Source organism: Myxocyprinus asiaticus, chromosome 9 (genome assembly GCF_019703515.2).
Source record: "Myxocyprinus asiaticus isolate MX2 ecotype Aquarium Trade chromosome 9, UBuf_Myxa_2, whole genome shotgun sequence".
NCBI classification, from domain to species: domain Eukaryota; kingdom Metazoa; phylum Chordata; class Actinopteri; order Cypriniformes; family Catostomidae; genus Myxocyprinus; species Myxocyprinus asiaticus.
In genome coordinates, this window is record NC_059352.1 from 40196490 (window position 1) to 40214596 (window position 18107).

The window sequence follows — 18107 nt, forward strand, 5'->3', positions numbered from 1 at the left end:
GATGGCCTGTGCTGTTGGGTTATGCAGCAGAACAGGACATTTTTCCCCTTCCTTAAAGAAGGCTCATATGAGCACTTTTGCTATCAGCGTGCCCTCACTGCAGCCAGTTACCTTTAACCTTTCTGTACATGCCATTCCTGCTGTCCCTGCTCTGTCCCCTACTGCTGTCGCTGTAACCTGATGACCGCTGCCCTTTAACCCCTCTATTGCAGACAGTGACCTTCTGTGGCAGGAATTAGCAGACGCTGGTCTGTTTTTTTAAGACGGTGATCTACATTCTGTCATTTATCCAGCCTACTTCTACTTAGGGATTGGAATCATAAGGAATTTAACCATTTTGGTTCGGATTCCAATTCCACATAAAAATGTTGGTTCCTTAAAGGGTCACTCAGTAATTTCTTTCCTCATTTAAAAAGTTTTACTTCTAAAGAAATGAATAGTAATTTTGAAACATATAAATAAAATCATGACCACTACTGTGAGATGAACAGTTCAGTCATATCAGTAACCTTATAAAAGCTGTTTTATTCTACATGGAGCAGGGGTGCCTCATGGGGGCAGTCATGTTAGAATCACATGGCCATCTGAATACTACTCACTTAATCTCAGTAACTGTCCTGTTATTGGACAATTTTATTCATGAATTAAATTAATCCTGGCCTAATGTGCATAGTGAATTTGTACAATGGCAATGGTAACTGAAAACTACTGTGTTTGAATGATGCAGCATCCAGGCCACTAGGTGTCAGTGTAAGCCAGTGTAAGCCACTTTGACATACTTCAAAAAATAACTGAATGCACCTTTGACAATTGCATTAACGATTCTAAGTACTGTTGAGGAAGCACCAAATAATTGATCCTAACTATATTGTACAATTTACTACATTTTATTTACATATATTATTATAAACAAAAACAATACTCTTTTTTGTTAATTATTTTTATTGTTACATTTAAATAAAACAAAACTGTTCCTAATCAACATGATCATAAGGGAAATCAACATGTTGCTTCTGAATTAGCTAATTAAATTGTGTTTACCTTTTCGTTTGGTGCTACTGATAGCACGTTGAGCAAGCATCTCCAAGAAATGGGTTCTGGTCCCATGGAAACCAGGAAGTAAACATGTTCACATAAACAATGGTGAGTGTGATTCGGAAGTTGCATTTTACTCCACAGATGGTTAGGTACAGTACGGTTAATAAAAGTATGCATTCCTGTTGAATGTAAAATACTCGATTTTGATGTCTCTCTGTGGACATGTCACCTCAACAACACTTCCAGCTTCGGCGACTGGGGGCAGTGGTTCGAATTTCAGTAAGCATAGACCAATTTCAACAGCAAAAATTCTGTCCTAATGTGTATCTTTAACTACATTGTCATATCAACAATTAGTCAGTTATTACACAAATTTAAGTCTCACATTACACAGTAATGGTTCTTGGTTTACTTTGAGTCAGAAAGGACTGAAAATAATGTCTTGCAGTTTAATGAGTAAGCCAGATGTTAAGTCAGCAACCGCTCTGACTGATTTAGTGGGTGAGTGAGCCATTTGACTACTTAGAGTTTGTCAGTGACTGATTTGTGAGATATGTTGATTGATTTGTTAAAAAGAACCATTTAATAAAAGTCATTTGTTTGTGTGTCAGACTTTTAATATGATATTCCATTCGCATTGGTAGGAGAATGCAGACATTAATGGAACCAAATGTCATTCAGATTCAGTTCTGGAACCGGATGATTTTCATAAGAACCGGTTCTCGATTCCAGTCCTTACTCCTACTACCCCATATCCAACCATGTCTGTCAGTAAAGCATGAGCCTATTAATTTAATGTGATTAACTGGACAGGCCTTTGAAAATTTGTGCCAGAGAGATGAACACGAAAGTCAGAGGACTGTAACAATGTGATTGATATCCTCTTGTAATGCCTCACTATTCCCGGGCAAATGGAGCGTTCTTTTTGCTCTTCATTGACTTACTGGAAGATTAGATGTATGTGTGTCTCTCTGTGTGTGTGTGTGTGTGTGTGTGTGTGTGTGTGTGTCTTTGTGCTCCCCTGTTTCATACTTTCTTATTTTTTCCAGCTCTTCTGAGAAGTCTCTGCTGTGGAGATCTGCAGGTATTCTTTCTCTATTTCTCCTGATGCTTGCTATTTTACCCTTTTCTGTTGAAAAGTAGATGTAAGCAGAACTGTGACACTTTAGAAAGCACTGTGGTAACATACAGTATGTACAGCACATGGCACATATTCTAACACTAGTCTGATGATGGTTAAGCTGTCTTTTTTTTTTGTATTCAAGGCTCTCTGTAGCCTTAGAGGACATTTGTGCAAAATTTTGTAAATAGACACAACAGACAACTTCTGGAAGTAAAAATCCCATTCATATTCTCCACAGAGAAACACATTTTTTGTAAAAACATAACGACAGACCTACCATAAGCTCCAAGGTGTTTAATTGCCAAATTCCCAATTAAGTACAGCATTACCCAAAGCCTGAGGCAGGATCCACCAATCAGAGAAGGTACTGTTACCATGGCAGTCTGACTCAATAGCCATAGCCCACCAAGGTTATTATAGTTAACTGAAACTAAAACTGAAACAAAATTAATTTTGTTATTAATCTCAGAAGCGGTTGGTTTGGTTAATCACTTAAAACTCTTTAATGAAGAATTTTTTGAAATCCCTATTAGGGCTGGGCTATTAATCAGGTTTTATATTCAATTACGATTTTGGCTTCCAACGATTATGAAAACAAGATAATTGAGATAAAACGATTATTGTGCCGCATTCAGTTTCGCAATGAAACACCCCGGTGTTATATCTTTAAAGCATCCTTTATTAAAGTTCAAATAATAAGGAAGTGGGGTATGAAAATAAACTCCGAAACTGGCATTTCTCTGTGCGGTCTATGAGTTGCGTGAAGTGACCGGGGAAGAGATGAATCTTCTCCCTGCTGATGCACACTCTGGCGCGGGGACGCTCGTCACTCGCACACATTTGCTGCAGCTAGATTATAACATGATGACTCGCGACGTAGTGAATCATAACATGTGTGTCACGTTCACTGTGTGTATCTTATCATGAAGAAAATTGCCAATATGCAGCTCTATTAAGAAGAGAAAGTTTTTGTGAGTTAAAGATGGATCGAAGTGAACATAAAGGTGTGAGAGTGTAGTCTTAGCCCATTATACACTGGAACAAAATACGTTTTTGATTAGTCTTAGTTGGCTTGCTTTCCAAAATAATATCTAAAACTCATTTAAAACAGCGTACATTTACTTTAGGAGTTATACTGCAGAAGAAATTTTTTTTTAGCGGAGAATGTTAAATACAATATTTAATCAGGACTCGACATTAACGCTTGTCCGCTTGATTAAAACGTCAGACTGATTAATAACAAAAAAATAACCGGCTATATTTGAGATAGCCTAGGCCTGTGTCACTTATTAGAAAGTTAATATTCTTATTCTGCTGTTGAAATTAATCCAGAGCACATCATTTTATAATTCGCTAGCGATCTAATAACAGCTGCTCACTGTCTGATTGACAGGCGGCGTATGCATGTGCGCTGAACATGCGTTCTGAAAATGCTCGTGCTAATGCGCACCTGAACGGTCAAATACATTTCAGAATTCCGCCAAAATGGCCGTCTTGGTGAGGTATTCATGTAAACACAGAGAGTGATGTCTAAAGTGAATGTAAACAGCGGAGAAAAAACCGGAATTGTATTAAAATGTCAGACTTGTAAGTATAAATGTAAGCTAACAGACCTGCTGCCATCTAGTGTGTCATTATAATAATCAAACAACCATAACAAGAAAACGAGAAAACACTCACTGCTCTTGACTGGATAGCTTTAGTAGCTTTAAAAAAGTATTAATGTATTATAATCATACAGTGAAGACCAGAAGTATTTTTATGTTGCATTTCATTCTAAATGTTTACTTGAATACTTGATAGCCTTCTGCTGTTAATTGTTTTTAAAGCTGTTAAAAAACACTGAATTTTATTAATTTGTATTTTTTGTTCTATTATTTTTTATCTATTTCTATTCATTGCTGTTTTTTATTGTTATTTTATTACTGACTGTTTACTAGTCATGAATAATTACTTAAGAACTTGAAACCATTCTTCCATAATTAGCATATTAGTTAGTGTTATTATTTGTTGTGGTTTTGAAGCTGGCATTTAGAATCATCAAATTTCACGACCGACTACTGAAATTTTGGTATTTTGATAATGTATAGCCTTTATTGTACATGGTAGATCTTGCTGCAATAACATGGTGAAAAAATAGATCTCATTCCATAGAAGTATGAGCACCCATGCTGTAAATGGTGGTAATGGAGGCTTTATTTATTTGACTACTGTACGTAACAAAATATAACTACCATATGACAATAGCCTCCTTCCCTACCCAGTGCAGTTTACATTTCAAGTTCAAGGAAATCCACTGTTTAAAAAGACACGTTTTTTTTAAAAGTTCAATAAATGCATGATGTTTCCAAAGTCAATGAGTATTTGTGTTAAATAATCGTGATCTCAGTATTGACCAAAATAATCATAATCGAGCAGCCCTAATCCCTATGGAGAAAATCAACGGGAACCAATGCTGCTGTAAACACGGCAGTCACTGCTGCACTCTATTGAACCTGCCTAAAATATATTTTCTCTAAAAGCACCATGTATGATGTTTTTGGTTTAGTTAGCGTAGCTAAAGATAAAGGTAGTTTTATCATGATATTGTCTTCAGATACTTAAAACCTGCTCATACTGTGTTAACCCTTTGGTCATCAGAATCCTCAGGCGCAGGTGTGTTTAAGCCGTCGGATGGTTGCCCATCACCCACATTTGGGGTCAGAGGTCAGGGGTCACTTTACTCCCCTGAATTGGAACAGATCTCCCTGCATGAAAGTGAGGGTCTGTTCATTGACACTCCAGATTGTCACCTTCTGTTACCTCTATATGAGCAATTTATTTATAACAGTAATACTCATGCAAGTGTCTTAAAGCAATATTCTGTGTAAAATACAACGTAAGCTCTGTCAACTGCCTCTGTGAACTGCAGTCGATTACTACAGAAAATAATTTCGCTCAACCCACAGTCCCCCAAACAAACAGAAAACAGGTTTACTTTAATACACACATGCTTTGCAGTAAATGTCAGAGTTTTGGCAAATGCGACTAAAATACATTTAGTTGTTTGTTGTCTGAACATTAAAAAAACAAAACAATATAAACCCCATCCATTTTTATTTTGAATCCAATTAAAATTAGTTTTGGAAATTGTTTCAGTCTTGGATTTCTACTGTGATATAAAAAATGCTTCTGACATGTATGTTGTCTCATGAGTCCAGAACCATGGCAACATGTCATGACTGATTTTTCTGTTTTCTGTCCTCTCTTTCCATAATGATAGCTACTCTTTTATCATCACTTGCAAAATAAGACTGCGGACCGTCGCTCCTAAAGATTGGATTTAAAAAAACAAACAAATCAGATTTATGTGCAGTGTGAACAAAGCCTTACAGTGGAAGCCTAGTTGGGTATAAAAGCACAAATGTAAAGCTTATATTTTTGTAAGAGCACTCTTACAAAATGTTAGTTATTAGTGATATTTGCTAAGGCTATTACTATTGCTCATACTTGGGGTTAGGAATTTGAATGAACTCTAAGTATTAAACTTCTAACTGCCCTGGATCTTTTGCACTATGGACATAAATAATACCTCAAATTGTGTGGCTTGTTGAGGAAAGTTTTTCATTGCGGAAAAAAGTCCCATAGACTTACAGGTACAGCAATAATTTTGTACCAAAAAGTACCTTTGGCTTTTTAGACATACGGTACCCTGAAAATACATGTTTTTTGGACCATTTACAATGGTAATACAATGGTATTTTTACCTTAGAGTTGTGTGCAAATAATGTTTTACATGAATATAGTGATAATTCAGTGCAATAGTATATATCAAAGTACCATAGTATTACCATCTGATATAAAATCAATGCGATTTGAGGTGCTGCCAGCTTTCCTGCTAGGCTTTCTTTGTACTTATAGTACTGTACCCACATTTTTCTTTTGTTTGTTTTTTTTTTTTACAGACTAAGGGATTAGTCAATAGAAATTTTTATGACAGCAGGCTACAGATGCTGTCGATAGAGCTTAAATCGTAATTAACCTGGAAAACAGCAATCCATAGTCTAAATAGAAATGTTCACCATCTTTTTACAAGATTTGAATAGAACAACTTTTGTCTCTGTACTTTTCTCTTTCTCTCGCTGTTTCCTTTGTTCAGGGTCTGCGGCAAACTCACGCAGCTCTACTCAAATGAATTCATATTCAGATAGTGGATATCAGGAAGTGAGTGGTTACTATAGCAACACAGTAACACCTAGGCGTTCTGAAGGGAGGTCCCAGTCCACTAGCTCCGCCCCTAGTGGAAGCCCCACCCTTGCCATGAGTTCTAGGGCTGAAGGACAGGCCTCAGCACAGGTATAAACACACACACAAACACAAATAATTTGTTCAATTTACTTTTTTGTGAGTTGTATTTGACCCTAAATGTCATAAAAGGTGGTTTAAGCTAAAAAAAAAAATGTAATACCTAGCATATAATCTCACTACCTGACAGCTATTACTGAAATAGGTGTCCTGAAAAATTAAACTTGAGTTTGACAGACAAGAATTACACACTTCACCTTTAGTGCTGAAATATACACCCTAAAATGTAATTAAATATAAGCTTGTGATATCATGTTGTTGATAATGAAATGGTGTTTGATTACATGACCTTCATTACCAGATCGTTGTGTACTGCATTGTGCTTACAGTGTTTGTATGTTTGGAATATGTCTTTCAGGTGACAGGAAGTGGGCGTATCATGAGGCGTGTTAGTTCTGTTCCCTCGCGTGCACCTACCCCGCTCTACACTCCCTCACCGCCAGCGTCTCGGCAGCCCCTGCGCACTTCACTTGGAAGCCCATTCGGCTCACCAATAGTCTCAGAGCCTCGTCCTCTACCTAGCGTATTTCCTGGCACCACCTTGCCTCTTACCTCCAGTCACACCCCCGATCCAGTTCACTCCACTTACCTGGAACGGCATGGGGCGGGGTCAGAGTCTGAGTCATCTCAAACGCTCCTGCGGTCCGGTATGACTGCTCAGCCTCAGCAGTACGGAACCCTGGGGAAGCCCGAATCACTAGCCTATGACAGCACTCACTCTTCTTTTGGGTCTCGGGCTTATGACATCTTTGAGAGGATGGTCCTGTCCAGGCCCGATAGTCTTACAGGTGGGTTATACACAGAAACTGTCCTGTTTCATAGTTTGAGTAAGGCTGAATCACATTCACCCTCAAATGGGGAAATTGCACAGGCGAAATCGCGCAACCAGGAATTTCAACAAAGACATATCCCTATGTTGTAAATTTGCATGGAGTTAGAGTTTGGTGAATTTTGAAAAAATCGCAGCGTTGACCAATAACTGGTTGCTTGGTTTGGCAGTGACCTCTGTGTGGGTGGGTTTCAAATGCACATTTCATCCAACCATACCGTCTTTACCTGTAAAAATTGTCTTTGCAAGGGTGACTGAGTCTTTTGTGTTGCTTGCTAAGGCAATCATCACTATTATTATTGCTCTTTCTTAGGGTTAGGGGTTTTCTGTTTATCCAGAACACCCTAGCATCCACCTAGCAATGCCCTAGCAACCACCCAGAACACCCTAGTTTCCACATAACAACACGGTAAAAAGGACACCTTAAATTTGTTAATCTTGTCGATGAAATAACTGACTAAAATGTTCGTTGATTAAGGTTTTTTATTTTATTTTGGCGATGCTAATAAAGACAAGACGAAAAAGACTTAAGGAAAACATACTGTTGAAGAAAATATGACAAGAACAAAATAATACTGTGACATATTAAAAATGCATTAAAAATGTTTTTTGAAAAAGAATAATCCAGAAAGAATTGCTTTAAATAGTCCATTTTTAGGCATTTTCCCCCTTGAGCTGCGTGAACAGAAAGAGCTCAACCGCTTTAACGAGTTAATTACCTCACTCAAACGCTGAATAATGCTGACTTTGTATCAAACTGTAATTCCAGAATTTGCATGAATAAATCAGCTCTTCCGCATTCCTCTCTCTCTCTCTCCCTCTCTCTTGCAGCTTTCAGCAGCTCGCTGAGTTTAGTGTATGCTTTTTGAGTTTAGTGTAAGCGCATGCAGTGAGGAGGTCACAAATTAGGTTTTCACATATTTACTGAACTTAAGATTTATAGAAGTTACAGATCTGTTGGAGCGGTCTAGTTTTGGGGCTCCCTAACAATACAGCACCTTTGATAAGAAAGGCAGAAACAGCAAAAATGCTTTGTGTAAAGTGCTACCAGAACTAATCAGCTGCAGGGTGAAGAGCTCTCTCTAGAGCTCCATATGATGTATAAAGGTATTTTTTCTGCAATGTGAATGAGCCAATTTTAGTAAGTATGTAAACAATAATAATGCAGTAATATAAATATTATAATATTAATAATATAAGTTGCAGCCTTATGCTAAAATGCTTTAAAAAAAGAATAATTTCACATCTACACTCCATACCCCATAATGACAAAGCAAAAACCAGATTTGTGATAACAAATTTTTGATTGCAAATTTATTAAAAAGAAAAAGTATTCAGACCCTTTGCTATGACACTTTAAATTTAGCTCAGGTGCATCCCATTTCTCTGGACCATCTTTGAGATGTTTCTACACGTTGATTGGTGCCCACCTGTGGCAAATTAAATTGATTGGTCATGATTTGCAAAGGCAAGCACCTGTCTATATATGGTCTCACAGCTGAAAATGCATATCAGAGCAAAAACCAAGCCATGAGATCAAAGGTCTGCCTGCAGAGTTCAGAGACAGGATTGTGTTGAGGCACAGATCTGGGGAAGGCTACAAAAAAGGTCCAGAGATTCTAAGCGTCATGTCTGGAGGAAACCAGGCACCACTCATCACCTGCGCAATACCATCCCAACGGTGAAGCATGGTGGTGGTAGCATCATGCTGTGGGGGTGGTTTTCAGCAGCAAGGATTGGGGGACTGGTCAGGGTTGAAGGAAAGCTGAATGCAGCAAAATACAGAGATATCCTTAATGAAAACTTGGCCCAGAGCGCTCAGGACCTCAGATTGGGCCGAAGGTTCACCTTCCAACAGGACAATGACCCTAAGCACACAGCCAAGACAACGCAAGGGTGGCTTAGGGACAACTCTGTGAATGTCCTTGAGTGGCCCAGCCAGAGCGCGGACTTGAACCCAATCGAACATCTCTGGAGAGACCTGAAAATGGCTGTCCACGGCGGTCTCCATCCAACCTGACAGAGCTTGAGAGGATCCAGGTGTGCAAAGCATCATACTCAAAAAGACTTGAGGCTCTAATCGCTGCCAAAGGTGCTTCATCTAAGTACTGAGTTAAGGGTCTGAATACTTATGTCAATGTGATATTTCAGTTTTTCTTTTTAATACATTTGCAAAGTTATCAAAAATCTGGCTTTTGCTTTGTCATTATGGGGTATGGAGTGTAGAAAATGTATTAATGTATTAATGTGAAAAAAAATAAATAATTTAAAGCATTTTAGCATAAGACTGCAACATAAAATGTTTAAAAAAATGAAAGGGTCTGAATACATTCTGAATGCACTGTACATAATATGAAAATATATTATTATCTATCTTTTATATACATAAGCAAGGTTCTCTCTCAGGATTTCACCTGTTAACATTTTCAGTGCATTTTATCAACATTAAACAGACATTTTTTTATGAAACTGGTGAGTATTGACTTGGACTTTTAAAGTGATAGCTCACTTAAAAATGAAAATTCTTTCATCACTTACTTCGTGTTGTTGCAAACCTGTATGATTTTCTTTCTTCCGTGTAACTCAAAAGGAGATTTTAGGGAGGATGTTAGTTTCAGACACCATTTACTTTCTTTGTATTGGAAAAAAAATTGCAGTGACAGTGAATGGTGACTGAGACTAACATTCTCCCTAACATCTGCTTTTGTGTTCCGATAAAGGGCTGATAATGATGACAAAAAAATAATTTTTTAGGTGAACTGCCCTTAAACCTTTTTGAGACTTTGTGAAAGGTATCTGCCAAAAACAACCACATAAATGTACTGTAAGTCAGCACATGGTTGCATCACATCTTGCTGGGAAACAAGTGACTGAAGAGAAGGATCATAATTAGGCTACATACTTTAAAAATCATTCCATCTGAATAAAACTAGAGGTATTAATTGAGAAAAGTAACCATCCGTGAGATTTAGGTGAGATTGGTGCCCTAGCAACCACCCACCCTATGTGGAGGTACTGAGAGTTACCCGTCTAGATCAAGTCTAGTTTATTTTCTGATACATAAAACTTTATTCTATAAAGTTTTAATTTATAAAATGATTTACCCTTCCATCCAGGCCAGAGTTGTATCAAACACATTTTCTACTCCTGAAAAGTTGCGGATTAAGGGACACAGATTTGACTATGTATGAAACTTTCTTACTGTTGTATATGCCTCATATTACACAAGGATTAGTAATGCTTTCACATCTGTGTGTGGGTGTGTTTGGTTCGGATTATTAAATCTTCCCCGGTTTAAGAAGGTATTTCTTTCCTGAAAATCCCCTCATAAGGTACATTTTCATACCTTGAAAGTATTGGGGAGAATTTATTAAGTGTTTCTCAGCATAATTTATGATGTCTATGATAAAATCTATTAAAACCACAACTATGAGATCCACAGGAAGAAAATATTTCACCACAGAAACAATTGAGAAGAGGGTCATAAATTGGTCTAGGTGGGTGCCGCAGAGAGGGTCACACAAATTGGTTCTCATAAAAGCATGAAAGAGGATCCTTGTAAATGGTACTACCTGAATTATCATAACCCTGTGGATGAGTTTGATTATGAGATGCTGTGCGTGCATATGAGTTTGTGAATCAAAAGTGCTGTGATGCATTAATATAGGGCCTTTTTATTGTATTGTTTCTAAATCTTATTACAGGCTCAATTCCATTTGGAATGAACATCCACATGAAACTGGAGCTGCAGGGATATTGAGTTTGTGTGTGTGTGTGTGTGTGTGTGCGTGTGTGCGTGTGTGTGCTGTAGTGTTCTGTAGGATTACTCAGATGATAATCTCACGTTCTGGCTCTGTGAGATACTTCCTCAGATGTCCCCCACTGCCCCATTTATGCTGTCTATCTTTGTAGATCACACGTGATGTAAAACATTTGTAAAGAAGGTTTTAACTTCAGGCTCCTCTGAAACAACTAGTGGAATTTAGAGATTTATGAAAGACAAACTCACTGAATTCTGCATGACTGTTCTAAACCAGCTCACTTGTGTAGTTTTGCTCAATTCAGTTTGTTTTATAATATTGACAGTGCCTGATTGACTGACTTACAATTCCAAAACGTTCTGTGAGAAACCGATTAAGGCCTTTATATTCTAATGTTCTGTTCACTCAACATCCAGTCATTTTATAAAGGCAGGGATATTTCATATAAATAAGTGAGGGCAGGTGTATAGTTATGGGGGTGATCGTGGCATGTTATCACACTTTTTGCTTCAGTGAATATTTCTCAGGGTACTTTTTTTTAAAGTCAATTTCTGCCTAGCCACATTCCTTGAAGTCTTGGCTACAAAAAACCTTGAACGTTTTTATCCGTTATTGCCCAGGAAAAAAGATACAGTTCCTTGAACACATGTTGACATTTTGTAACTAAATGCCCCAGTAGGTGGGCATATTGTTACACTATATGGGGCAAGCTGTCACAATGGAACTTGCCACTAAACCAGTTCTGTATGTTTCATGTGAACAAACCAGTACAAATACTGGTTAGAAGGGCGGAACCTTTGTGATGTGTCTGCCTGCGCACACCACAAACACACACAGCAGTGATTCAGTGACAGTGATAAAGAGATGAGGAAAGGAGCTCTTAAAGCTATTTGTTGTACAAAACAAGCCTAGATGGAACTTGTGACAGATATCAAGTATTTTTCAACCTAAGTAAGGTGCATTTTAATTACCAAAGAAGCATACAAGTTTTAACTATCACCAAAATGCAGAATGAGACGTTTTTTTTCTGCAAGCACTTTTCATGTGGAGTTCAACGCTGACGCCCTGACGCGAATCATGAACACCGCTTCACGATTGTTGTAACAAAGCGGATTGCCACAGTCTGCCAGCTGATTAATATTGTGGAGGATGAGAGTTTAAGCGATTTAATGCCCATTGCAATGAAACTGCAACCATAGTGGGGACTAGTTCTTTCAATTAGTCAAACTCCGACTTAGACTTTGGGAAACATTTAAAGTTACTTGAATTGGTGCTATTTTACTGCATTTCTATCTTTATACTGTACAAGGCTTTTTTTGGGGGGGGTGTTAATAAAGCATTATATCGATACATATTCTTTTCTAGGAAATAAATTCATTTTGACAGATATATTATAGTCAAATTTCAGCACTTTCAAAATCTGTAATTAATCACTCCAGTGGTTGGTTCAGATTGTTCCAGGAGCCTACAGTAGTCTGTTTATATGGCAGTCACAAATTGCAGGTTGCATAATAGCAGTAAGGCTACAAGTGCACAGCGCCTATACCTCTAACTAGATGATAAGTTAATGCACCAAGTGCCTCTCTATAGAAGACAAATTGTCTTTAGAAGACAAAGTCCAGAACATATTGCCAAAAGTTTCAGAATTAAGGCCCCGATATATTTCCAGATAGGTTTTTCTTCGATCTTCGTTCAGAGGTAAAAAGAAGTTCTAAGCAGCCGAGCAACAGAATAATGTTTGTGAACATTCAGACACTGGTCATGCCCTGGGAGGCATTTATACAGTAGGATCATTTAAATATGAGGACACTACATGTAAAACCTAAACTATGTATTAAAATATGTTATCAATGACTTTATGCCTCATTCAGTAAAATAAGTTGTTTTCACCACTCAATGATGATTTAAAGTAATATATATGCAGTAGAAAATGTTTAATTTGTCTTGTTTAGATTCTGAATTCATGACGCTAATACATTAACATGCTATATGCAGCCATAATATGCTCCAATTAAATTATTGTAATTTATCATGACACTGTTACAGCTTCAAATATGCGTGTATAAAAGAGAAATAATGAGCAAAATACAGACAGAAGAATGCTGATAAGTGTTGCATGGCAACACTTAAAGCTCAGCATGTTCTACAATCATACTTCATTTAATACATTAATGAGCACACAATGTCAGTAAAAATATTTACAAGGTTTGTCAGTAGTTTCAGTAACTATTCTCCCAGAGTTGTGTAATTGGGAATGCAGTATGTGGTAGGCGTCTGAGCAAACCTGTTGGAGCCTGTTTGCCATTTGAAATCATGTGTGGGAGAGAGGCTGAGAAAATGCTGAAGGCCTTTCGCTAATTCAGCTGAATTGCACAAATAATTGTATGCATTTTACTGATATGTCACAAAATTGGCCATACGACATTCAGAACCAACAAAGCTTAGCAAGTGCCTTCTTTTAACATAGAAATACAAACTGCTCATACCAAGTGTTTTCACCTCTTAGCTGCTGCTGCCAAAGTCATTATCTCTCACAGCTATGTCTGATGGTGTGAAAGTCCAGTGGAATGGTTAATTATAGCAGACCATTTTTATATAATACAACTCACATTTTAACTTAAAGGTGCACTCAGTAATTTTTTTAAAAGTATTTTGAAGTATGGCTTACACTGACACCTTGTGGCCTGGATGCTGCATAATTTAAACACAGTAGTATTCAGTTACCAACGCCATTTTAGAAATTCATGATGCACAGTAGACCAGGATTCATTTAATCGATCAAAGAAAGTGTCCAAAAACAGGGCAGTTACTGTGATTCTAACATGGCTGCCCCCATGATGCACCCCTGCTCTATGTAGGATAAAATAGCTTTTATAAGGTTACTGATATGACTGAACCTTTTATCTCACATACACTATATGGCCAAAAGTTTGTGGACACCTTCTTCTAATTAACGAATTTAGTTACTCCATTAAATCCAGTAAAGAAATATTTTAATGTTTCTTATGGCTTAGCCTTTGTGTGCTTCCAAATTTGTGGCAACTGTTTTGGGATAGCCCTTTTCTGTTCCAGCATGACAATGCCCCTGTGAACAAAGTGAGGTCCATAAAGAAATGGTTTACTGTGTCTGGTGTGGAAGAAATGGACTGGCCTGCACAAAGCCCAGACCTGAACCCCACTGATCACTTTTCGGGTGAACTGGAACAGCAACTGTAAGTCAGGCCCCATCAACCAACATCAGTTCCTGACCTCACTGATAGCCTTGTGTCTGAATGAGTGCAAATCCCTGCAGCCATGTTACTACATACAGTATAGTGGAAAGCCTTCCCAAAAGAGTGGAAGCTGTTATTACAGCAAAGGGGGAAATTGATGCCTTAGATTTGAAATCAAATGTTCATCAAGCACATATGGTGTCCACAAACTTTTGGCCATATAGTGTAAGTGGTCATGATTTTATTCATATGTTTCAATATTACTATGAATTTTTTTTAGAAATAAACTTCTTAAACGAGGAACAAATTGCTGAGTGCATCTTTAAAGCTGAATATATGTTACTTTTACTGTTAAAATAGTTTCTGCTATCCCAGTTTAATATGCAGAGACAACTGTAAGTAAGCCATTCATTGGTTAATTTTCTCGAAAACTGTAGTGCTATGACAATTGCTCTGTTTGTTTTGAGCAACCTGCTTAGACCCTCGGCCAATGGCGTGAGTTGGGGCCTGGACTATCTCTTTGTTTGACCAATGGCGGATGGGGGGCATATCCAGAAAGCTGTTTTGAAAACAAATTTTATTTTTGCAATTTCTTTTGGTGGCGCTTGTTGCTCAGAAATTACACACTTCATCTTTATGACTCAAGGGGCACATTTGCTTAATATAAGAAGCACAATGAAGCACATTAAACTAATTGCAGGTTAGCATTTCTCAGTTAACCCCTGCTGGTAGATGTTGTAACTACACATTTACATTTACATTTATTCATTTGGCAGACGCTTTTATCCAAAGCGACTTACAAGAGAGGAAAACATAAGCGAATCATCTTAGGAGACAGTGGTATAAAAAGTGCTGTATTACAAAGTATCACTAGCGTCATAATAGTATTCAAAATAGAATAAAGTGCAACAGAATTTTTTTTTTTTTTTTAATGACTGGTTAAGTGCTCATGGAAAAGATGTGTTTTTAGTCGTTTTTTGAAGACAGAGAGTGAGTCAGCTTCACGGATGGAGTTGGGAAGGTCGTTCCACCAACGTGGTATGATGAAGCTGAAAGTCCGGGAAAGTGTTTTGGTGCCTCTTTGTGTTGGTACAACAAGGCGACGTTCCTTAGCCGACCGCAGACTTCTAGTGGGCGCATAGCTCTGCATAAATTATTTTAGGTATGCTGGAGCAGACCCAATAACTGTTCTGTATGCCAGCATCAGAGCCTTGAATTTGATACCTGCATCAACCGGTAGCCAGTGGAGAGAGACAAGGAGTGGTGTAACATGTGCTCTCTTTGGTTCATTAAAGATCAGACGTGCTGCTGCATTCTGGATCATTTGGAGGGGTCTAGTTGCACATGCAGGGAGGCCTGCAATGAGAGTGTTACAGTAGTCCAGTCTAGTTATGACAAGTGACTGGACAAGCAGTTGTGTGGCATGTTCAGAGAGGAAGGGTCTTATCTTCCTGATATTGTAGAGTGTAAATCTACATGATCTTGCGGTCTTTGAGATGTGGTCTGTGAAATTTAGTCTGTTGTCGATGGTTACCCCTAGATTTCTGACAGTTTTGGAAGGCGTTACTGTAATTGCACCCAGCTGCGCGGTGATGTTGTGTTCAACATCAGGGTTGGCTGGAAAGACAAGGAGTTCAGTCTTGGCTGGGTTGAGTTGCAGGTGGTGCTCCTTCATCCAGGCCGAGATGTCCGCCAGGCAGGCAGAAATTCGAGCAGTCACTGTGGTGTCGTTGGGCTGGAAAGACAAGTAGAGTTGCATGTCATCAGCATAACAGTGGTAGGAGAAACCATGTGCTTGAATGATGGGTCCCAGTGATGTTGTGTATATAGAGAAGAGAAGTGGCCCAAGCACTGATCCCTGAGGTACCCCAGTAAGTAGCTGATGTGGCTTGGATACCTCACCTCTCCAGGCTACCTTGAAGGACCTACCTGAGAGCTAGGAATTAAACCAGTTATGCACGGTGTATAACTACACCATCTGGCTGCAAAAAGCATCTTTCTCCTGACAGCCATTCAAAGGTAGCAGTGTATTCTGACAAAATATTTTTGTTTGCAAGAGAGCTATTGTTTTAGTGCAATTTATTATATGAAAAACAACAGTTTAAAAAATGTATGCAATCAATCATGCCCCCAACCCGTACTTAAATTCTGTCATTAGGAATGTTCCAATGTGCCATTGGAGTAATTCAAGCTTGATATACCACCTTGATGTTTCTGCAAATCTATGGCAGTAGAGGGCAGTCAGTGTAACTCCAGCAGTACAGGCAGTGCACCTCGTCAAACCAACAAGAGCAGTCAGCAGTCTTCCAGAGATAACGCGCTCTTGCACACAAAGCCTGAATGCAGGGATCTTGAAATGCGTTTTTTTAATGTTTTAAACTTTAGTAAGGGATAGTTCACCCACAAATTTAAATTCTCTCATTATTTACTCACCCTCATGCCATCCCAGATGTGTATGACTTTCTTTCTTCTGCAGAACACAAACATAGATTTTTAGAAGGATATTTCAGCTCTGTAGGTCCATACAATGCAAGGGAATGGTGACCAAAACTTTGAAGCTCCAAAAAGCACATAAAGGCAGCATTAAAGTAATCCACAAGACTCCAGTGGTCAAATCTATATCTTCAGAAGTGATATGGGTGAGAAACAGATCAATACTTAATTCCTTTTTTACTATTAATTCTCCTCCCTGTCCAGTAGGTGCGTTATGCATAAAAACTAAGGAAGAAGAATATAACAATGAAAGTGAAGATTTAACCCTTAATCAGGCAAGAGTGGAAAATGATTAGCAAAAAATCATTTCATGTCACTTTTTATATCATTTGGACTTAAGTAGAACATATCCAAAGGAATTTTTTATATATTTGATATATTTTGGATTTTATGAGTTGTATCTCCCAGGATACGTTGCCCTATTAAGGTACAAAAAAGTCAGTCATCAATATTTCTGTTTTATTTGATGCAAAAAAAAAAAAATCTGTTTGAGTTTCTGACTTCCCCTCTTATTTTAAAACATATCATACATATGTGTGTGTGTTTGTGTGTGTGTGTGAGAGAGAGAGTGTGTGTGAGTGTGTGTGTGAGAGAGAGAGAGGGTGTATTTTTGTGTGAGTGTGTGTGTGTGTGTGTGAGAGAGAGAGTGTGTGTGTTTGTGTGTGAGAGAGAGAGTGTGTGTGTGAGAGAAAGAGAGTGTGTGTGAGTGTGAGAGAGAGTGTGTGTGAGAGAGAGCGTGTGTGAGAGAGTGTGTGTGAGCTTAGCTCACAGGGTGATGTGATGCGTCTAGTGCAGCAGTGCATGTGCGTGCTTCCCGCCTGCTTGCTAACCTCTTGCTTACAGCCTGCTGCCTCTGGCTAGCCCTTGTGGTGAAAAGGGAAGCAGCCTTGTATGTAAGTCTCCCCCTGCCAGAACACAGCCTCTCCTTCACCAAGACTCCTGCCAGGCCTCCCCGTGGCCACACACGGTAACTGGGTGCTTCGCGGCCCCAGGCTAACTTTGGTGGGGGATCTCGGAGCTTCAATGGTCCCCAGAGGTTGTTCATGGCCAGCCACCACCCTGCTGCCTTGTGGGTAAGTCTATTGAGACAAAGGCTAGGGGAGTACACCCTGAGAGAAAAGCAATGTGTTGGTGGCACACGTTAGGCGGTCCTTCAAAAGACTGGTGCTCTGGCAGCCTCCTGCAGCCATGTTGGGGGACTGGTCATCCTGGGTTTTCCCCTTGCCACCGGGATCTACCTCATCATGGTGAAGATAGTGCTACTGGGGACTGTGCACCCCCTGTGGCACTCTAAAAAACCTCTTTGC

At 38.8% G+C, this 18107-nt stretch overlaps 1 protein-coding gene across 4 annotated transcripts in view; it reads left to right on the top strand.

Moving 5' to 3' along the window:
• LOC127445821 (plakophilin-4-like) overlaps positions 1-18107 on the top strand; it is a 66081-nt gene that overhangs the window by 13332 nt on the left and 34642 nt on the right. The window contains exons 4-7 of one of the 4 annotated variants that reach the window (XM_051706216.1): positions 2088-2122; positions 4802-4924; positions 6300-6496; positions 6864-7293. In XM_051706216.1, coding sequence (XP_051562176.1) covers positions 2088-2122; positions 4802-4924; positions 6300-6496; positions 6864-7293 — 785 coding nt within the window. The remainder of the gene's footprint in view (positions 1-2087; positions 2123-4801; positions 4925-6299; positions 6497-6863; positions 7294-18107) is intronic. The other 3 variants (XM_051706217.1, XM_051706218.1, XM_051706220.1) reach the window with 3 other exon arrangements.